At 32.5% G+C, this 23,304-nt stretch overlaps 1 protein-coding gene across 1 annotated transcript in view; it reads left to right on the forward strand.

The window, feature by feature from the left end:
- LOC111706660 (neuroendocrine convertase 2) overlaps nucleotides 1-21,772 on the forward strand; it is a 24,131-nt gene extending 2,359 nt beyond the window's left edge. Inside the window, exons 2-29 of the mRNA XM_023479570.1 lie at nucleotides 826-893; nucleotides 1,546-1,650; nucleotides 1,844-1,887; nucleotides 2,041-2,071; nucleotides 3,165-3,227; nucleotides 3,854-3,949; nucleotides 4,048-4,115; nucleotides 6,001-6,054; nucleotides 7,442-7,481; nucleotides 7,853-7,918; nucleotides 9,960-10,040; nucleotides 10,088-10,184; nucleotides 11,339-11,407; nucleotides 12,348-12,441; nucleotides 13,205-13,273; nucleotides 13,912-14,001; nucleotides 14,889-14,938; nucleotides 15,213-15,280; nucleotides 16,403-16,463; nucleotides 18,091-18,148; nucleotides 18,307-18,407; nucleotides 18,482-18,578; nucleotides 18,839-18,944; nucleotides 19,592-19,686; nucleotides 19,753-19,851; nucleotides 19,907-19,967; nucleotides 20,350-20,424; nucleotides 20,813-21,772. Of these exons, the coding sequence (XP_023335338.1) occupies nucleotides 826-893; nucleotides 1,546-1,650; nucleotides 1,844-1,887; nucleotides 2,041-2,071; nucleotides 3,165-3,227; nucleotides 3,854-3,949; nucleotides 4,048-4,115; nucleotides 6,001-6,054; nucleotides 7,442-7,481; nucleotides 7,853-7,918; nucleotides 9,960-10,040; nucleotides 10,088-10,184; nucleotides 11,339-11,407; nucleotides 12,348-12,441; nucleotides 13,205-13,273; nucleotides 13,912-14,001; nucleotides 14,889-14,938; nucleotides 15,213-15,280; nucleotides 16,403-16,463; nucleotides 18,091-18,148; nucleotides 18,307-18,407; nucleotides 18,482-18,578; nucleotides 18,839-18,944; nucleotides 19,592-19,686; nucleotides 19,753-19,851; nucleotides 19,907-19,967; nucleotides 20,350-20,424; nucleotides 20,813-20,857 (2,051 nt within the window). The 3' untranslated portion in view covers nucleotides 20,858-21,772. The remainder of the gene's footprint in view (nucleotides 1-825; nucleotides 894-1,545; nucleotides 1,651-1,843; nucleotides 1,888-2,040; nucleotides 2,072-3,164; nucleotides 3,228-3,853; nucleotides 3,950-4,047; nucleotides 4,116-6,000; nucleotides 6,055-7,441; nucleotides 7,482-7,852; nucleotides 7,919-9,959; nucleotides 10,041-10,087; nucleotides 10,185-11,338; nucleotides 11,408-12,347; nucleotides 12,442-13,204; nucleotides 13,274-13,911; nucleotides 14,002-14,888; nucleotides 14,939-15,212; nucleotides 15,281-16,402; nucleotides 16,464-18,090; nucleotides 18,149-18,306; nucleotides 18,408-18,481; nucleotides 18,579-18,838; nucleotides 18,945-19,591; nucleotides 19,687-19,752; nucleotides 19,852-19,906; nucleotides 19,968-20,349; nucleotides 20,425-20,812) is intronic.
- The last annotated feature ends 1,532 nt before the right edge of the window (nucleotides 21,773-23,304 follow it).

Genomic DNA, 23,304 nt, shown 5'->3' on the forward strand with positions numbered 1-23,304 from the left:
TGTGTCCTGTATAGGATGTGTCCTGTATAGGATGTGTCCTGTATAGGATGTGTCCTGTATAGGATGTGTCCTGTATAGGATGTGTCCTGTATAGGATGTGTCCTGTATAGTATAAGTCCTGTATAGTATGTGTTCTGTACAGGATGTGTCCTGTATAGTATGTGTCCTGTACAGTATGTGTCCTGTATACTGTATTGATGTGTCCTGTATAGGGTGTGTCCTGTATAGTATGTGTCGTGTATAGTATGTGTACTGTATAGTATGTGTCCTGTTTACTGTAAAGATGTGTCCTGTAAGAATGTGTCCTGTATAGATGTGTTCTGTATAGTATGTGTCCTGTATAGTAAGTGTCCTGTATAGTATGTGTCCTGAAGTGTCCTGTATAGTATGTGTCCTGTATACTTATAGATGTATACTGTATAGTATATGTCCTGTATAGATGTATACTGTATAGTATGTGTCCTGTATAGGATGTGTCCTGTATATGATGTGTCCTGTATAGGATGTGTCCTGTATAGGATGTGTCCTGTTTAGGATGTGTCCTGTATAGAATGTGTCCTGTATTGAATCGGGTTTGTATAGGATGTGTCTGTATAGTATGTGTCCTGTATAGTATGTGTCCTGTATACTGTATAGAATGTGTCCTGTATAGATGTGTCCTGTATAGAATGTGTCCTGTATTTAATCGGGTTTGTATAGGATGTGTCCTGTATAGTATGTGTCCTGTATACTGTATAGAATGTGTCCTGTATTGATGTGTCCTGTATTGAATCTGGTTTGATTATTTCTTAACCAGGAAAATGTTTTAAAATAATCAATATTTAGGACATCCCAATCCCGTAGAAATAGCGCACACTATTGCTAAAAGAAACGGATTCCATAGTGTAGGCCAGGTAAAAATACAATTAGAACTTTTTAAAGTTTAAAATTACTTTTTAAATTACTGAATATTATCTTTTTGCAGTAAGTACTAACTTCTATCTGTTTAGTTTATAATTTCTCAATACTATCTGAATTATACATATTATCTCTAGGTTCTGAGTACTAAATATTATCTCTAGGTTCTGAGTTCTAAATATAATCTCTAGGTTCTGAGTTCTAAATATTATCTCCAGGTTCTGAGTTCTAAATATTATCTCCAGGTTCTGAGTACTAAATATTATCTCTAGGTTCTGAGTATTAAATATTATCTTTAGGTTCTGAGTTCTAAATATTACCTAGGTTCTGAGTTCTAAATATTATCTCTAGGTTCTGAGTTCTAAATATTATCTCTAGGTTCTGAGATCTAAATATTATCTCTAGGTTCTAAGTTCTAAATATTATCTTAATGTTCTGAGTATTAAATATTGTCTGTAGGTTCTGACTTCTAAATATAATCTCTAGGTTCTGAGTTCTAAATATTATCTCTAGGTTCTAAGTTCTAAATATTATCTCTAGGTTCTGAGTTCTAAATATTATATCCAGGTTCTGAGTTCTAAATATTATCTCTAGGTTCTGAGTTCTAAATATTATATCCAGGTTCTGAGTTCTAAATATTATCTCTAGGTTCTGAGTTCGAACCATGAGTTCCATTTTGTGCACGAGGGTGTGCCAAAGGTTCGAAGTAAACGAAGTCTAGTCCACACCAGGAAACTCAAGCAAGATCCTCTGGTAAATTATATAAAAAAAACGATATTAGTAGAAATAAATATCAATATGTCAATAATTTTTTCAATAACATTTATATAGTAGACAACAAAATAGTTATATTTTTACTAAAACCAAATTGTACTGGCCTTAAAACAACAAATACAAATAATTTGATGATTTGAATGAAACACTTTTAGATTCTAATTGTTTCTAGGTTCATCAAGTTTTCCAGCAGACTGGGTTTAAGCGAGTTAAAAGGTAATCATTGACTTAGAAAAAATTTAAAATCCTTTTGTAAAATATGTTTCTAAGTTTTAAGTTTTAAATTGGGCTTTTGAACGAAAAAGAACGGACCCTTATTTAAAAAAGGAGTATCATAAAAAGTTATTTAAAATATTTCAACTATTCTAGATGGGGTGCAGGACGAGACCTGATGAATAAGGTCAGTTTAAAAGTAATATTAAAATATCTTTCGTCTACATAATATCATGTGTCTATGCCAAAATGTTACATTGAGAAAATTTTTAATAATTTCAGCGATATAAAGAAATATTCATAAAATGAATAGCACTATGAACTTTATGTGCCATTAGAAAAAAATTTAATTTACATTGAATATCTTTTCATCTTTTTCTTCACATTATATATGTAATATTTCAAAGTGATTCTAAGGTTCCAAGCTCCGGTGCAAAAATCGACGAGAATTATGTCAATTACTTCTTAAAAGCTAAAAACAAACGTTTTACAGTTATATATACGCAATGCAAAAAAAAAGGCGCTGCGTCATCTAAAATTCGACCCGGTCTTGAAATGTGATGCAACTATTCATAGATGTTTGGATCTTTGTAATCTGAACAGGGGTTATATAAAGACGTATGTATCATATCTAGATATTACAGAAGGAGTGGTGTTATTGGGAAATAAATATCAAATATTTATTTAGAGATAAATATATTCTTGTTTACACATCCAGCGTTATATTGTAATGTAAACATTAGAAGGAGAGATAATTGGGGNTGGTTAATTTTTATCAATGCAAGGGGTAATAGAAAAACTAAATTTTGACGTTATAACTAATAAGAATTGAGTCTTTGTCACAAACTCAAATTTTCTAATCCCTATATCCTTGCAACACATGTGCCGAAGACCTAGGATATTTTAAACTATTTCGTCTTTAGGATTAAATGAGCAACGTTTAAAATATTGACTATGAAAAGAAATAAAGTATCTGAAACCAGGGAACTATAAATATTACAGTCGTCCTATTCTTTGTAAATAAACCTGTAGGTGTAGTCCCGACCCACGCGGGTTGAAGCAGATAATCTTCATGAATAAAAAAATACCACATTATCCTTACATAATTTGATCATTATTTATTTACCCACTTTCTCTCTTATAACCTAAGTGGTGTTTAGACGAAACTTTAACAAATTTATGAAAATTTTGTTCAAAAACATGTTGTCGAAAACAATTAAGCCTAATTTAAAAAAGATGAATAGTAAAATTTTTAGTTTAAAAAGATTAGTTTTTGTTAGATGAGAGCAGAAGCTGAGGGAAAATCTGCCTGGAACCAACTCCAACAATCCTTAGAACAGGAGGTAATCCAGTTTAAACTAGTTTTTTAAGAGGTAATCCAGTTTAAACCAGTTTTAAAGAGGTAATTCAGTTTAAACCGGGGTTTCAAGAGGTAATCCAGTTTAAACCAGGTTTTAAAGAGGTAATCCAGTTTAAACCAGTTTTCAAGAGGTAATCCAGTTTAAACCAGGTTTTAAAGAAGTAATCCAGTTTGAACCAGGTTTTAAAGAGGTAATCCAGTTTAAACCATGTTTTCAAGAGGTAATCCAGTTTAAACCAGGTTTTAAAGAGGTAATCCAGTTTGAACCAGGTTTTAAAGAGGTAATTCAGTTTAAACCAGGTTTTAAAGAGGTAATCCAGTTTAAACCAGTTTCTAATGAGGTAATCCAGTTTAAACCAGGTTTTAAAGAGGTAATCCAGTACCAGTTTTCAAGAGATAATCCAGTTTAAGACAGGTTTTAAAGAGGTAATCCAGTTTAAACACGCTTTTCAAGAAGTAATCCAGTTGACCCTGCCATAGTCCATGACGAATATTTTCCCTAGCTTGGTCCTGATATAGTCCATGACTAATATTATCCCTACAATAGTCCATATAAATATTTTCCCTTAGGTTGACCCTACAATAGTCTATATAAATATTTTCCCTTAGGTTGACCCTGCTATCGTCCATGACGAAAACTATTTTGAAAAACTTCAAAATTTAATGAAGAGTCAGCAAGAGAAAAGGGGTTACGATGAATTAAAGGTAAAATATTTATTATTTCTATTTTGCATTTTAAACATATTTCATGAAGAGGTCTGCGCAGCGTTGTGAGTTCCTAGAGATATGATCATTGTGTTTAGGTTGAGAATTTGGTAGAAGATATTCAACCTTTGGAAGATCCAACAGATCCACTTTTCACCTTTCAGTGGTNTTGACACTTACTTAAAGAGGATGACTGTCCCGTTTCCCATAAATAGTCTTTACGTACTATACAGATTGTTCTAGCTGCTTAAAACTGAACGGGAGTTTGAAAAAGTGAGATTGTTTTTGAACGAGAATTTTTTTTAAATTTTTAAAAAGTAAAAGAAGAAGAAAGGGAAAAGAAAGAATTAGTAATAAGAGAAAAAGAAAATGGGAAAGGATGAAAATGGGCAAGGACAAGAGGAAATTTGATAATATTTCATAATATATTTGATTTAAAAAAAAAAAAAAAATTTTCGCTGGTGCTGGATTTTCGAAATTCGAACATTCCTGGAAAATGGGAAAATGTCGTCTTAATTATCAAAAATCCTAGAAACAGGAATAAATGTTTTCAGAAGTGACTCTCAGATCATGAAAAATAAAAAAATATTATGAAATATCAACTAAATACAAATGCGTCGAAAAATAATCGATGACTATTGTTTGTAATATCTGAATGATTTGTTTGGAGTTAAATTGATTTGTTTAAGATCCGAGTTGAAAATTGCAACTTTCTAAATTTGTATGGACGCTACGTTCTTCAGCATAAGTCGTATATAACAATTTTCTCCTTATAGACGCAACAGATTAGTACCACCTTTCAGTTTTCGTAAACACTCCCTTTAAAGAAGAAAAGAAAATTAAAAGATTGGGTATAAAAGGGTTTGATAAAGTAAAGGAAATTACGAAGAGAAGAATTAAAATAAATATGATTTTAAACCCAAAAATAAAAGAGCTGTAATGGTTTATGTTTTGGTCTGGCATTAAAAAAAGCGATAAAATTTTAATATATATAAACCCTTTAGCTTTACTATTTAGTGTTAAATGTGAAATATCAAAATCTTCATTTAATAGGGTATATATTATACTTTTTATGGAAATAAACTAAAACATGACCTGGTAGGGGGGGGGGTCCCATATTATTTCATATTCCTCCATATTCCTCCATATTCCTCCATATTTCTCCATATTCCTTGTTATAATAAATATTTCTTAAATAAATATATATATATATATATATATATATATATAAATACAAATGTATAATCCCTGTAATATTAGTTCTAATAATATCTAATGAAGATTACAAGAATATTTACTTCTCTCTTACTTATTTTCAACCCTTTATACCACAAGGAGGACAGGGTGGATTATAAAAGAAAGAGTTGGGGGAGGGGGGGATTACAGAGGGAGAGGTGGGAAGGGAGAATGTATGAAAAGAGAGGGGGGATAGAGATTGTATAGATGGATTAAAGGGACCGTTCACTTATTTGGGTAATTGGGTAAATTAATTAGCCTTTTAGCTATTCATTGATTACTTTCCAAAGATATCTATGACCGGAGAAAAGGCTGATTTTTTGTTTAGTGTTACCATATAAAGATGGTATAAAAAAAGGAAAATTAAAGCCTGAAAACTGATGTGAGTAACTCTACAGAGTAAAGGAAAAAATATATTTACAAGTAAAAATGAACAAATATAATAATACTAATAAATCCTGGAAAGCCGGAGCTCTCTGATGGACTCTCCTCCTTTCATTCGCCTCCTACAACGAGTTAATCTTCCGTCTACGGAATCTTCGTGAATACTGTCTCCATTTCGGTTTTAGACCAGGCTGGTCCTATTTTCTCCTTCCAAGTCGTGGTTCATGCCTATTGGCTTGAATTCAAGCTAGGATCTGGGGCAATGTTAGCTTTGGTTCTCCACGCATTCAAACATGTGTTCAAAGCATGTTTTCTGGGTTTGCATTTTCTAACAACAAAGATTTCTCCACATTGGCAACTTATCGTCCGCCCCACTTTCTGTCTGACTTATAGCTATATACAAAATAGCTAATACATTGTCTTGTTTATAGGCCGGACTATTTGCAATTCGAGCTTAGCTCTGGGTCCATATGCGAACTGAAGGGGTTACATCAATAGAACTGTCCACTCTGAATTTAGCTCCTGGTTTGTATGCGAACTGAAGGAGTTACATCAATGGAACTATCCCTATTACGAGCTGTGGAATCTTACACAGTAGTCCAGTCCTCAAAGCCAGCCAAGTAAAAAACCGGTATCATTGTGCATGGATTGTGTACCTATCAGGGATTATACTTCTATGTTCCTCCTTTCAGCTGAGATGTTGATAGTTTGATACCCTGAAGATGGAGTTTTTGTTTACTGTTTGCTGCTCCCCTGTAGGATGTCATGAGCAACTCTATGCAGCGCTTTTCCAAAATGTGGAGCAGGATCTCTCCGAGAGCAGAAAGCAACTGCTTTTCATAGACATGCACTAATTAAATCTTTTTTTTAGTAACAACAGCCCCATAAAATCTAAAATTATCATATTTCAATGACCATCATTTGTCTGCCATTATAAAGTAAAATATAGAAACTTTTGATTTTCAAATTATTAAAAAATTAACTTTTTTTGTGTTCTAACATGATTTAGCAAATTACAAAGACGACTTTCTCTATCAGACAAACCGTTACCTAGATTCCAACTCTTCAATAAAACACGGTGATGTCTGGGGCAGTAGAAAAAACGGATCAAACCGTCAAATATTTAAATTAAGTTATATTTTGAAAATAGACAATTTTATAATATTTTAAAAAAATTAAAGATATCTAAAATTAGATAGTAGATACTACAATTTAATTCAATATTTGAAATATTTTTTTAATCCATGACTGACAAAAGGCATCAAATACTGTAAACGCAAAGGTATCATACCTGGAATTCTGAATGATTAATCGTCTTTTTTCTCCGGCCAAAGTTTTCGTTGAAATGAATAGCTAATAGGTTTTTTAGTATACCCTCAAAGGAATTGACTCGATGCCACTCTGATTTTCTAATCCCAATATCTTTGGAACCCAATGTTGTAAACGCTTTATATTTCAAACTTATATTTTTTGTTCTAACAAAAGTCATAGTTTGAAATTTCAAAGGTTTACGACGTTGGAATCCAAAGATATAGGGATTAGAAAATCAGAGTTTGTTGCAAAGAGTTAATTTCTTACCCAAATAAGTGAACGGTCCCTTTAAAGAGGTGGGGTGGGAGAATGTATAAAAGGAGATTGTATAAAGACGATTGTGTGAGAAAGGGAGACTAGTAAAGGCAGGGGAGGTGGGATAATATAATGTATTTATAAGAGTTCTGTGTATAGAAAAACACTGGACAGAATGAAGGACAAGTAGGATTAGTATATGTATTAAATATAATGTATTTATAAGAGTTCTGTGTATAGAAAAACACTGTACAGAATGGAGGACAAGTTGGATTAGTAATGTATTAAATATAATGTATTTATAAGAGTTCTGTGTATAGAAAACACTGGACAGAATGGAGGACAAGTAGGATTAGTAATGTATTAAATATAATGTATTTATAAGAGTTCTGTGTTCAGAAAAACACTGGACAGAATGGAGGAAAAGTAGGATTAGTAATGTATTAAATATAATGTATTTATAAGAGTTCTGTATATAGAAAACACTGGACAGAATGGAGGCAAAGTAGGATTAGTAATGAATTAAATATAATGTATTTATAAGAGTTCTGTGTATAGAAAACACTGGACAGAATGGAGGACAAGTAGGATTAGTAATGTATTATATATAATGTATTTATAAGAGTTCTGTATATAGAAAAACACTGGACAGAATGAAGGACAAGTAGGATTAGTAATGTATTAAATATAATGTATTTATAAGAGTTCTGTATATAGAAAAACACTGGACAGAATGGAGGAAAAGCAAGATTAGATCTGAACGTTGAAGCTGCATGGGCTCAGGTATATATAACCTTACTGTCAATGAAAGCCTAGAGTCGCATCTATAATATAATCCCTTGGTTTTAGATTGCTCTTTTTACACGTCAGCATTGTTTACGAAAGTACAAAACTAAGACGACTTTTTAAGCGCATAATTACAAGAAACTGTCGAAGTCGGTATAATTGTATGGGCAGAAAAAGCTGAAATAGTTTCTAAAACTAAAAAACAAAATCTTTAAAATAATTTAAATGGAAAAAGCTTAATTTTTCGCGGAATAATAAGTAATATTCAGTAATTTATTTATTTCTAACGGTGTATCCCCTCAGCAACTTTAAACGTCATTATTCAAAATTAAAGTATTCAGATGAAATTAGCTTTTAAATATTTTTATTCAAAATATTTGTTTTTAATATAGGGTATACGGTTTAACTAGAAATTATAATGTTTATCAAATATATATACTATTTGTTGAGTTGGGATGAAGAAAACAAAAATATTGTTCGTACTTCCCAGGATCGATTGCAGGAAAATAGAGTAAGAAAATAGAATGTTTTTTGTTTATTTTCTGGAAACACGGGGCGTCACACAGACTTCACAGACTGCCTATCTTCTTTTTACAGGCTGGGCTACGTAGGCCTAAGTTGACCCGGCACGACATGCTACGTTTTTACGATAGGTTTTTAGAGTGCCATCTCACGGCCACTTGTTGAACATAATACCCATTCAGGGGTTAAGTTTTACAACTTTTAAAGAAATACTCCAATTTTAAACATGAAACATAACATTTATGAATTAAGTCTTTTTTTGAAGATTAATTGTGTTTCGTATCCAAGGATCCTTAAATGTTCCTGAAGATGTTTGCTGATTGGTCGTGTACAGTACTTGTACACAATAGAACATGCTGTGGAAAATATCGCATATTTTAGCTGATAATCAGTAACTCTCTTATATCTGGGGCGTCATAACGATAAGAGATGAAAGGAACTGAGCTTTTGCCGCAAAGTCAGAATTTCACAATCTTTATATCTGTGCAACACAATGTCAGAGACCGTTGATATTTTAAACTGTGAAGTCTTTTATATACTATAAGTTTGAAAGATCACAGGTTTACATAGGTTTCATAGATTGCAAAGATTTGGGATTAGAAAAAATAAGTTTGGGGCAAAAACTTCCCGTTTCGCTTTAAACAGTATTTCCAAATTAGATCAACTCTGTTGTTAACTAGTTCGCTGCTCATAATGATGTTAAATGCACGATGTACAAAGTATTTGCCATTTGCCATTTGCCATTTTTATCATTTTTTACAGATTATAAACTGGAACAACAATTCTTTTTGTACATGGTGTAACTTTAACCTTCAAATTTTTATGTACAGAGTGTAACTTGAAACAACAGGGTGTGACTTAAAAATAACAAATATTTACGTACAGGGTGTAATTATAAACAATCAGTATTTATGTTTACTGTACAGGGTGTGACTAGAAACACCCCGTATTTATGTACACTCAGGGTGTAACTTGAAACAATCAGTATTTATATTACTGTACAGGGTGTAACTTGAAACAATCAGTTTTTATGTACAGAGTGTGACTAGAAACAATCAGTATTTATGTACACTCAGGGTGTAACTTGAAACAATAAGTATTTATTTACAGTGTACGGGGTGTAAATAGAAACAATCAGTATTCATGCACACTGTGGGTTTAATTTGAAACAATCAGTATTTATGTTTACTGTACAGGGTATACCTAGAAACAATCAGTATTTATGTACCCTCAGGGTGTAATTTGAAACAATCAGTATTTATGTACCCTCAGGGAGTAATTTGAAACAATCAGTATTTATGTACCCTCAGGGTGTAATTTGAAACAATCAGTATTTATGTACCCTCAGGGTGTAATTTAAAACAATCAGTATTTATGTACCCTCAGGGTGTAACTTGAAGCAATCAGTATTTATGTACAGGGTGTAACTTGAAATAATTAGTGTCTATGTACAGGATGTAATTTGAAATAACCCATATAATAGGTGTAATTTGAAACAATAAATCTTTATATACAGGGTGTAACTGGGAAGAACGTAACAACAGCTATTATGGACGATGGTGTAGATTATATGCACCCTGACCTTTATAACAACTATGTAAGTATTTTATTTTTAATATTATTATAATTTTATATCTAATATAGAATGCCCGAGCTAGCTACGACTTCAGTAGTAACGATCCCTACCCGTTCCCCCGGTATACAGACGATTGGTTTAACAGCCATGGAACTCGTTGTGCAGGTAGAAATTATGTACAACTGTACATGGAATTCGCTGTGGTTGTAGAAATTATGTACAACTGTACATGGAATTCGCTGTGGTTGTAGAAATTATGTACAACTGTACATGGAACTCGTTGTGCAGGTAGAAATTGTGTACAACTATACATGAAACTCGTTGTACAGGTAGGAATTATGTACAACCGTACATTGAACTCGTTGTGCAGGTAGGAATTATGTACAACTGTACATGGAACTCGTTGTGCAGGTAGGAATTATGTACAACTGTACAGTGTACATGAAAAGCTTTTGTGGTGATATAAGCAGTACTAGTAGCATTCTCTAATGAATTTTTCAACTGGAGACTGGCAAAAAACGTGAGTTTTTAAATTATTAAAGTGTTTGGTAAGTCAATTCTTTTAATTAGGGTACAGCGTGTGAAAATAAACTTGACAATAAAGCGACTATTTTAAGAAAGTTTAAAATCTTTAAAATGTAGTACGCCATCTGACCGTTTCCAAAACTATCTAGTATTATAAGTAAAAAAATATTGGAATAGAACTGATTTTTGTTTACAAAATCAATCATTAAAGAGAACTAAATGTTTGCAACAAAATCTGTCTTTTTAATCTCTGTATCTTTGCAACCAAATGTCATAGACCTATAATATTTCTATACTATGAATTCTGCCAGATTAAATAGTCTAAGGTTGAAATATGATAGGTTAACACCATCAGGTTTTAGAGATTTAGGGACTAGACAATTTCAGTTTGTGGGAAGAACTCAGTTCTTTTTTTAAGATTGATTTTAACAAGATAAATGAAACCAACGCTGTCCAAATATTTTATACGTCTCCATCATTTTTAATGACTGGAATTGTTCAACCCTCTTTTTGAAAATGGTCAGAAGGCATACTGGATTTTAATGACTTTAAAAATATCTGTTCCTTTCAGATATTTGTTAAGTCATTAAAATCAATCTTAAAAAAGAACTGAGTTTTTTTGCTACAAATTCCGATTTTTTTTAAACTCTGTACCTTTGCAACCCGATATTTGATAATCTAACGCTAAAAATTCTAAGCATAAGTTTCAAATATCAAATGTTTAAACCATCAAATTGCAAAGATATAGGGATCTGACAATCTGTTGACAATCGCCCATTAAAGTTTTATACTAGGAGAAGTTGCTGCATCACGAGATAATAATGTTTGTGGTGTAGGAGTAGCTTACGATTCTATGGTTGCAGGTTACTAACTTTTAATATTTCTAACAAATGGGACTGTGACGTTAATTACATGTGCCATGTTCTATCCACAACGGTACCCTGTAAACCGTGGACTGGTCGATTAATTTCTTTATCCGCGGAAAGTAATTATTGACAACTTTTTTGAAAACTATTATTATTCATTTCCGCGAATCGCAGAAAAAAAGTATTTTTTTCAAAATTAAAAAAATACATGGATTACTCTGCACTGCCTTTTTATCATGTACAGGTGAAAAGGGTACCGATATGAATCGGACATACTTTAAATGGAGAGTTAATTCTCATTATGTTTACATTAACTTTAATTCAAGTAAAATTTTTCCGATACAAAGCAGTCTACAATTTTCATAAAAGAATTGATTTTTCCACAAAATCTTTTATGTCTGATGCCAATCAATCCAATGATTTAAATTATGTTTTGAAAACTTTGTTATTTACTGTTTCTAGTTTAATATTGGATAAGAACAATAAACCATGAATTCTTTTCAAGTGTTAGATGAAACTTGTTGAAAATCTTATTGAACACGATCTCGAGTACTTTTCATCTCTCTTATCCACTCGGTCTTCTTCGTTTTACATTTTATTAACTTTTCTTCAGATATTTTTATCTTTTGTTCAATTTATTTTCAACACTCAGATTCTATGAAATAACTAAAATAATTTCGTGGAAAAAAACATTTTTTTTTTCAAAAATAAGGTTCAGTAAGGTTTCTACATATATTTTTGTTAAAAAGTCGGATATTTCTATATTTTGGTATTCACATTAAATAGCGTTTATTGAGGTAAAACGTTGTATTTATTTCTTTCCCCGAAAAAAGACCAACTACGAATATTTTTGCCGTTGGACATGTAGTTTTCAATGAAGGGAAGTTATAAAAAAAATAAAGCATATTTTGTCTCTGAATAATTCATTCATCTCAAGGTATACGTATGTTGGATCAACCCTATATGACCGATCTGATCGAAGCTAACTCAATGGGTCATAAACCTGATCTTATTGATATATACTCAGCTAGGTAATACAACTTTTACAGATAGCGATTGTGCTTAAAGATGGATCGTTTTCATCTTTTCGAAAAAGATCGTTTCCTTTGGTCCACGAAATAGACATTTTCACAAGCGATCGTTTTCAAACTTATAAAAAATAACAACCCTAATTGTGTTAACTCAATTCTAAATCCTGCCAAAAATACCCTTATTGATATGTTTGTTATTGTTTACGTATCGATAAATTGATTTGCTTTTATTTCCATGTTTGTATTCAATTAACAGCAAACTTTCCAAAATGTTTGTGGCATCTAATGTGATCCCAGGGAAGGCTTAGGGCTGGTCGAAATTTAAAATCTTGCTTGTTAAAAAGTAGATACTTAAATAATTTTGAAAATCCATCAATTTGAACAGAAAACCCCGAGAAAATTTGTGCATATTAGAGAACAATGACAAAATTGCGACTTGAAAAGCAAGAGTTAAATGTTTAAAAACCCTAATTCTTCGAATATCTCCAAAAATATACGCAAAGAAATTGAGTCTTTGCCACAACCTCTGATATTCTTATCCCTTTCTCAGTGCAATCTGATGTTGTAGACCTTTGATATTTTAAACTATAAATGATGTTTGTTCAAATAATCTAAAGTTGAAATATCAAAATTGTAAACCATACGAATGCAAGGATAAAAGGATTAGAAAGTTTGAGTTTGCGACGAAGACTGAATTCCTTTGTAAACAAGTAAAAAATTACTTTTTATAATTAAAACGGCATTTTATTTGTAATGGTTTTAGCTGGGGTCCAACCGACGATGGAAGAACAGTTGATGGTCCCAGGAATGCAACTATGAGAGCAATAGTTAGGTGAGTAAACAATAGTTAGATGAGAAAATTTACGAGGAGTAAATGAGGGTAGGCGAGGACTAGGGAATATCTATGTATATTGTAGAGTAGTAAATGAGGGTAGGCGAGGACTAGGGAATATCTATGTATATTGCAGAGTAGTAAATGAGGGTAGGCGAGGACTAGGGAATATCTATGTATATTGTAAATGAGGGTAGGCGAGGACTAGGGAATATCTATGTATATTGCAGAGTAGTAAATGAGGGTAGGCGAGGACTAGGGAATATCTATGTATATTGTAGAGGAGTAAATGAGGGTAGGCGAGGACTAGGGACTATCTTTATATATTGTAGAGGAGTAAATGATGGTAGGCGAGGACTAGGGAATATCTATGTAAATTGTAGAGGAGTAAATGAGGGTAGGAGAGGACTAAGGAATATCTATATATATTGTAGAGGAGTAAATGAGGGTAGGCTTGGAATAAAGAATATCTTTGTATACTGTAGAGTAGTAAATGAGGGTAGGCGAGTACTTGGGAATATCTATGTATATTGTAGAGGAGTAAATGAGGGTAGGCGAGGACTAGGGAATATCTATGTATATTGTACAGGAGTAAATGAGGGTAGGCAAGGACTAGGGAATATCTATGTTAATTGTAGAGGAGTAAATGAGGGTAGGCGAGGACTAGGGAATATCTATGTGTGGGCTAGTGGAGATGGTGGAGAAGATGACGACTGCAACTGTGACGGGTAATCATTTATTTTACCGTATTTTGACCAAACATTACCAACCTAATGCATTCCCGCAACAGAGAAAGTTTCAGTTACTTAACGTCCCTAAGACAACCACTTGCTCTAAAAAGACGATAAAATTGTGTACAATAATGTACTATTCGGGAAATTATTTTTTTTTACTTACCCACAGTTCCCAAGGCCAATTTTGCCTACAAAACATCCAGAGCGCAGGTTTGTAAAGTAAAATTCTCTTTTTATTTTAAACCAGAGGGATTCATTTAAAATGAGAATTTGATACATATTTGTGAAGCTATCCAGGAAGCTTATTTTAAAAATATTGATTTGTGGAAGACGATGCCTGGCCGCGTTAAACTAGTTCCACAAGATTCAACAGAATGAGATAGAACGGATACGGGGCATAGTACTGATATCATGATCTACAGTCTACACGTGCGATATTGATATTGACTCTAGTTCTGAACCCTCTAGTAATAAGTTATAAGAAATATATATATACTGGAAGTTGTTTATGCGTTGTTATTTAGAGTCTGACTCACGTCCTCTATAGATTAGTCTTTTTTATAAAAATGTTGCAAACTGCATGGAATCAACGCTATGGATGAATTTTATCATAACATTTAGATCGAAAGAAAAAAGTCCAGAGGAATTATGGGTGAACATCCTTTTATTTTTCATTTCTAGCAAGTTTTTTGTTAACAAAACCTAGCATTTCAGTTAGAGTTAAAGGAACTGATTACTCACCTCAAACTTTAATTTTAAAATTCCTATATTTTAGAATATTATAACTTAAGTATGAGAGAGGTATCACTATCATGGATCCAAATTTTTTAACACTTGTTGATGAGTGAATCTGAAAAAACAGCAAACAAATGAATATTTAGGTATGCTGCTTCTATGTGGACAATATCTATAAATTCAGCAATTAACACAGGTAAAGTCCAAGTCCATTCACAGGATGCCGACATTCTATAACCATTCATATATTCATGTGTATCGTTAAGGGTTTTCTCATTCTTTTTTGGTTTAGTCAACATATATTGTTGAAATAAATTTTTTTCAATGATTCTTAGTGTTTCACCACTTAAGAATGTCCATATATTTGCATGTTTGAGTTGTGATAAAAAAAGACACAAAATAGGAACCAATGACTTTTATTCTTAAAATTAACTGGTGTTAAATACTATTTTCACTGTCCCTCTGTTTAGGAGAGAATGCTCACTACGACGAGAGCTGTTCTTCAACTCTTGCTTCTACATTTAGTAACGGGGCAAAGGTACATTTAGTAAAAATACTAGTATAAATGTCGTCTTCTGAATGATCTCAAATTAATTTTTATATTAATTTTAAAGCATAAGTGGACATAAGACAAACGTCTTAACCATGAAAATTGCCTGTCATGGTTGTTTCCTTGCCTTGAAGTGTTAAAATCTATCCAATCAAGAAAATATCTATACAATGTAGGATTTGAATTATCAAAATTTATCAAAGTTTATGTGAATTACAATTAAGATAAAAATGAAATTAATCTATTTGTAAGTATATATAACAAGACAAAAAAGATTACCTAACATTTTAAATGTGACGATTAGATTTGGTTTTCTACCTTCAATATAGACTTATAACATTTACTAAACGGTTTTTAAAGAAAGGGATGCTTGAATGTATAGAAAAAAAAATACTCGAAATAAAGTCCGTGAGCTGGAATCATATCCTGCAGTGTGGGTAACCCTGTATATGAACTAACACATAAATGAATGGCTTATTAATGAATCAAATTAAACTTGAAGCAGTTATCCAGACAAATCATGTTTACAGGTCAATCAAGAATTAATATGAAACTAGAAACTCAATTATAACTCAATCTGGATTTTATTTAAACAAGAAACGTGTCCTAAATACAAGTTGTCTCACTAAACTTGACAACCATGGTATAATTAGGTTTTATTAAGTGAAGTGCTTGTTATACGCCATATATGCCAATTAGGGTTTCGTATTCGTATTAACGTTTCGCGAAAATTTGCATTCGTATTTCGCAAACTTTTTCGCAAAATTTTGCATTTTTTTCGCGAAAACTAGAGAATGTTGACTCTGTTAAATAATACATTACAGACTGAAATAAATTCTTAAATTTCCATAAATTTTTAAACGCGAATGAAATGCTGACTACATTTTTAGGACATTGATATTATAAGAACCTTGCATGTGAAATATATAATGTTTTCGATTAAATGCCAAAATAAATTCCAATAAACGGTCATTTTGAAAGTGGGACACCATGGAATAGTGTTAAACTAAATTATTACTCTAATAAGTTAATCAATAGACGTATAAACGAAAAAAGCATGGCTTTTATTTCAGTTTTCAATTTTTTTATTTATAAAATTTTCTTATTCAGGATCCAAACACCGGGGTTGCCACAACAGATCTTTATGGCAAATGTACTAAAACCCATTCAGGTAACGCCGTAATGATATTTTGATAATTAAAAGTTATTTTGTAAACAAGTTTTTTTTAAATCATGACAAATCGAAGCACACCCAGATTTTACAGTTCTGTCGTGGTCCAAGGAAACTCTAACTTTCGATCCCTTTTCACCTTAACATTCGTTTTTTCTTTTTTTTATCCGTTGATGCGCCTGCAGGACATGACATCTCTGTACATTTTTAGATTACTGAGATAAACTAAAACGCTGTTAAATTCAAATTTAAGAAAAATAATACAAATAGCACTGGTTAGTCCAGGGTATCAGCATTCAAATAAAATGTTCAGCAACTTATTGGAAAACCCTTTTTACCCTTAAAATTTTCCTTGACTATCCTTGACTTTTCTTGACTATCCTTGACCATCCTTGACTATCCTGACTATCATTGCCTATTCTTGACTATCTATGACTATCCTTGACTATCCATTACTATCCTTGACTATCCTTTAAAACAGTCCCTTTAAGCTCTACTCCTTTAAGTTAACAGTCCCTTTAAGCTCTACTCCTTTAAGTTAACAGCCCCTTTAAGCTCTACTCCTTTAAGGTAACAGTCCCTTTAAGCTCTACTCCTTTAAGTTAACAGTCCCTTTAAGGTCTACTCGGCTATACTTGACTATCCTAGACTATCCTAGACAATCTTTGACTATCCTTGACTATCCTTGACTATCCTAGACTATCCTAGACAATCTTTGACTATCCTTGACTATCCTTGACTATACTTGACCATCCTAGACTATCCTTGACTATCCTTCACTGTCCTTGACTATCCTTGACTATCCTTGACTATCCTTGACTATCCTTGACTATCCTTGACTATCCTTGACTATTCTTGACTATCCTTGACTATCCTTGACTATCCTGGACTATCCTCGACAAACCTTGATTATCCTTGAATATCCTTGACTATTCTTGACTATCCTTGACTATCCTTGACTATCTATGACTATCCTTGACTATCAATTGACTATCCATTACAATCCTCGGCTATACTTGACTAGCCTTTTCAATCCTTTTGACTATCCTTGACTATCCTGACTATCCCTTGACTATCCTTAACTATCCTGACTATCCCTTGACTATCCTTGACTATCCTTGACTATCCTTGACTTTTTTTTACTATCCTTGACTATTCTTGACTATCCTCGGCTATACTTGACTATCCTTGACTATCCTCGGCTATACTTGACTATCCTAAACTATCCTTGACTATCCTTGACTATCCTTGACTATCCTTGACTATCCTTGACTATCCTCGACAATCCTTGATTATCCTTGAATATCCTTGACTATCCTTGACTATCCTTGACTATCCTTGACTATCTATGACTATCCTTGACTATCCTTGACTATCCATTACTATCTTTGACTATCCTTGGCTATACTTGACTATCCTTGACAATCTTTGACTATCCTTTACTATCCTAGACTATCCTTGACTATCCTTGACTATCCTTGACTATCCTTGAATATCCTTGACAATCCTTGACTATCCTTGATTATCCTTGACTATCCTTGACTATTCTTGACTATCCTTAACTATCCTTGACTATTTGTGACTTTCCTTGACTATCTTGATTATCCTTGACTTTCTCTTTGTTTAGGAACATCAGCTGCAGCTCCTGAGGCTGCTGGTGTATTTGCTCTGGCTCTCGAAGCAAAGTAAGAAATCAGATATTTTCTTTTTTTCTAAACTTTTGAAATATTTTTTAATATAAAGTTGACATTTTGCTTTTTCCTGTTATGTTTCCATAAAATTAAAATTTTTCTTACTCTTATTATTTTTTTTCATTATTAATTATTATTATTATTATTATTAGCCGTATGTTAACCTGGAGGGACATGCAGCATCTAACTGTCCTCACCTCAAAACGGAATTCATTGTTTGACGCGAAGAACCGGTTTTACTGGAATATGAACGGTAATATTCTCATCTCTTTAGAAATATACGAGTCCAAATAAGCGATCAGTCCCTTTATCTATTTACTGTTCCAGGTGTCGGACTTGAATTTAATCATCTGTTTGGGTTCGGAGTACTTGATGCCGGAGCAATGGTGGCACTAGCCAAGGAATGGAAAACTGTTCCAGCAAGGTAACACGGTTGAAGTTGTATAATATGTAAAGTACTGGAAAAAAGACTTAATTTTTTTCCTTAAAATCAAATTTTCGAATCCCTATATTTTTGCAACCTTATTGTGTAAACCTTTGATATTTAAAATTTAGACTATTTGATAATATGTAAGGGATTGGGCTGCAAAGATATAGGGATTAAACAATCAGAGCTTGTGTCTTAACCTCAATTCCTTAAAAAAAAAAAAATTGATTGATTAATTGATTGACTGGTTTGTTTAGATACCATTGTGATGCTGGTACTGCCCATGGTGTACGCCAGATACCCAGTAACAAACCTCTTTTCCTCACAATAGAAACAGACAGCTGCTCCGGCTCTGATACAGAGGTATACAAAATATTTTGTAACGTACAAATATTGTTTTAAAAATACTAACTGGAGTACCTGGCGTTGCCCAGTTGTATTTTTTAGTTCACAGTCATAATTACTCCCGCCGTTTACTCGCACTTGGTATTAAAAATTATTTATTCTAGCTTTATCGGCCGGCGTTGCTCTTGGAATTTCATATTTTAGCAAATGTCAACCCCCGGGGTACCCATGAGTTCTCTAAAATTTGTATAGCCAACTTGGTTCAGCCGTTTGGCCACCTATTGTAAAGAGCTTTATCATATAGACATTTGAGACAAAAGTATGAAAAAGTTAGTTAGTTAGTTACTTCAACAATCTAAATTTTTTTTCTTCTAATTATGCAAAGATGATAATTAAATTCTACTTTAATTTCTACTCTAAAAGAAGGGTTTAACAGAAAGAACAGATTTTGGGGCCAATGTTCACCTTCTAATTTACAAGATTGAACACTTTTAAACCTTCAAGTTTAATTAGAAAGATTTTATAAGGTATATTATATAGTGCGTTTTATATAGTGCGTTAAAAATATACTTAGCACAACTTTTAACAAGTTTTCCTTTCATAAAAAATGAATAACGTGAAAATGCAAATTATGATATGTACAGGGTTCTTATAATTATGTACAGGTGAACTATCTTGAGCATGTACAAGCTGTGATAACACTTAACTCAACACGAAGAGGATCTGTACAACTATTCCTAAGATCACCAATGGGAACAAGGTACACAAAATACGAAGCAAAAAGGATTTTTTAATTGAACTTTTTTATTACGTTGCCACATTTTAGATCAATGATTCTATCTGAACGAATTAATGACGACGACAGCCAAGATGGATTTACAAAATGGCCGTTCATGACAACACACACGTGGGCGGAAAATCCAAGGTAAGTAAAACTAGTGACGTTTTTAAACAATTATATTAACATAATTTATTTCTAGGGGAAAATGGACTCTTGAGATCGAGTTCGTTAAAGGAGAGAAGCAAGATGGATTTATAAAGGTAGTGGGATCAATTATTCTAACACCTTTTAAGAAAGGCTTTTTATTGAAAACAATATTTTTTAACAAATATTTGTCAAACAAGCGCATAAACCAATAAGGTGACAAACATTATAAAATGTGATCCCTGACATAAGTTTTTCATTTTTAACTGTTTCTGATAAAAGCTTTACTTGGTTAGAATATCAATCTAAATTAAAACATTATTTTTGAACTATGAACTTCTAGTCAGGTTTGATTTGAACCAACTACTTCAGAAAATCGGGTAAAATTAACAATAAAGGAATTGAATATTTTCCTTAAATTCTAATTTTCTTACCACTATATCTTTGCAACTCTATGCCTTAAACTTTAGACATTTCAAATAATATATAATTGTACAGGAGTGGACACTACTTCTCCATGGAACCAGGGATGCTCCCTACACCAATCTTCCAGTAACAGATCCACATTCTAAGGTATCAACATAGATAAACAATTTTCTGATTTGCTCTGCATAAAAATCTCATGATAAAAACGTTTTAATGGTTTTTGACGCAAGGTCAACTTGTTTTATGGAACTAAGTATTAAAACAGAAAATTATTTGACAAATTTAGATCAAACATTATAGAAGCATGTGAAAACGAAAATTCAAAAAATTAACGGAAGAGCCCGCTAACAATCGAAAATAACCTCACGCTATTAGTATTAAAAAATAACAGAATATACCATTAACAAAACAAACTTACCACTCTTAAAGCTAAATAACGAACTTCTACCTGATTTTTTTACGGGTTGAAACGAACGAAACGTGTGAACGTGTCCAGACCTAATGAGAACACTAAAAATAAATTCTTATTGTTCAGTTGGCAGTAGTAAAGAAAGCGCATGAAGACAGAAAGAAGATGTAAATAGGACAAACTCTACCAACTTCACCAACACCAACATCAACTATTAGAACCAAATTAATTGGAACATGATGAAGCCTGGATGCTAGCTTTAGATATTTAGAAAAAATTGGCAATCTTTTTATCATCAAAGTATCATCCTTAACATATCAGTTTCTTAAGTTCGATCAGAATTTCAATTTCAGCAATTTTTCTCATCCTTAGTATATCTTATTATATTGTTGTAAATGTATAAAGTATTTTATTGCAAAACAGTACCTTAATCCCAAAACTGGTTTTCGATTATTAAAGCATGCAAGTGTTGATCATCTATCAGTTTTGTCTGAGACATCTCATATCCTCCTCATGATTTGTCTGCCTAGTGTAGTGTATGTTGTAGAATGTAACATGGTCAGGTTGGTCCCTGAGGTTTGTGGCTTCTAAACTGGTTTACAGTAGTACCTGCCTCTCAGCACTAGTTGACAAGTGCTGACGCCATGTGTCAGATTTGTCAACTACTGGTGCAGCGTGTTCAGAACCGGTTCTGCTGCTCAGTGCCGCAGTTGCAAGCTTGAACCACACGGACCATGCGAAGCAAGCATTATATTTGTATACAATGCTCAGCTGACAGTCAACTGGAGTTTAGATTTTTAAAAAAATTGTATAAAACCAGCAGGGCAGGGGGATTCTTTATTTTTTTGAGACATTTACCTAAATTCTATCAACATCGGAATTCTTTTGTTCCATCTCGGGTTAACGTCTCCTGATTTGTTCTCTCCCATATATCTCTCTATTTGTAAGATAGATTTGCTAGCCTGTGCACAAACATTATGTATTCTTCAATCATAAAACATTTGTGCACACAATAATAATTTATTTAGGAAAAAAAAGATGGATTCTATTGGCTATTTTCACATTTTTAAATAAAATTTACCACCACTATGTATTTTTTTAAAGAAAGTGAATAAGAGTTAAAACAATAGTTTTTCGAATTTAAAACATGTAACATTGTGTAAAACTAGGGCTGGGCAAAGTTCCATTAAAAAACGGAGGTTTTCGAAAATTAACGGACGAGTCCCTTTAACGAACGGCAAAAACCATTTATTTTTAAATCGTCAAGGAAACGGATAAACCATTTTTGAAAAAAAAATAATGGTTAAAAACATTAACTTAAAAGCTAGAAACGGTTAAATTTCGTTATTTTCTGATTAAAGTTGCATGACATTTTTTTAAAAATAAAATTTTATATGTTTTGATGTTTTTAAATGTCTTCTTTTGTGTTTTTAAACCGTTCACAAATGTTTTTGCCGCTATGGCCGTTATTTTACCCTTCACAATATTTTTTTGGCGCTTCCTGCCGTTAATGCTGTTAATTTTGTAATAAAAGGTACCAGTAGCGGCTAGAGCCGTAAACAAATTTTGAAAATTTTTCGTTAACGCTGTTAATAAAGGTGAGATTGTCAACTAAAGGTAATTTTAAAAATACGCAAAATGCCATTGACGGAACGAACGTTCCATTCTTACCTTAAAAATTAACGGCTAACTGAAATTTTTTTTTTTAACAGTTGGAAAAACCCGTTCACGAAACGACTAGAAAAAGTTGGAACGTGCCCAGCCATATATAAAAACAGGTTTATTGAAATTTATTCAACAAATAGAAGAACATTAATATAAAGTAAAGTTATTCAGAAACTTAAAGGAACTGAGTTTTGCGACGAACTCAAATTTTCTAATCCCTAAATCTGTGCAACCAGAGCTGAAAACTTTAGAATGTACTATCCTTAATCTTGCTCTCTTAATTAATCTGAAGATTAAAAATGAGAGGAGAACAAGCCATATTTAATCTGGATATTATAAGAAAAAGAGTGGATTAAGCCTTAATCCCGATATCCACCATTCTAAAGTTTTCAGCTCTGAGCTTAGAATTTTGATCTAACAGAATTCATAGTAAGAAATATCAAGGGTCTATGGCATCTGGTACAGGGTTTCAAAATGTAGAGTTTGTGGCAACAACTCATCTCCTTAACCATAGATATTTTTCATTGCCATCATTTTAAGTATCAATATAATTACCAAACCAAATACACTTTTTAATAAGGGTGTAATATGTATTCTGCATTCACACCCCTGCTTGTTAAGTCAATTTAGGGACTCAGATCCACTAAAAAATAATCTTATAATTCAATAAGATACCTGGATGTTTGGAGAATATGGTAACAGGGCTAATACAAACAATTTGAAATATTAATATTAAAATTTACAAATAGAAATTGTTACAGAAAGGCGATTATGTTGATGGATATGATACGAATGATGCAAAATCTTTTTAAATACTTTGCAACCCATATGTCGCAGACCTTGGATTTGTCAAACTATGAATTCTGTTATACCAAATAGTTTAACTTCAGGTTGTAAAAATATAGGGATTGGGCAATTTGAGTTTGTGGCGAAGACTTACTTTACTTTTCCTT

This window comes from Eurytemora carolleeae, unplaced genomic scaffold, assembly GCF_000591075.1.
Source record: "Eurytemora carolleeae unplaced genomic scaffold, Eaff_2.0 scaffold744, whole genome shotgun sequence".
NCBI lineage: Eukaryota > Metazoa > Arthropoda > Copepoda > Calanoida > Temoridae > Eurytemora > Eurytemora carolleeae.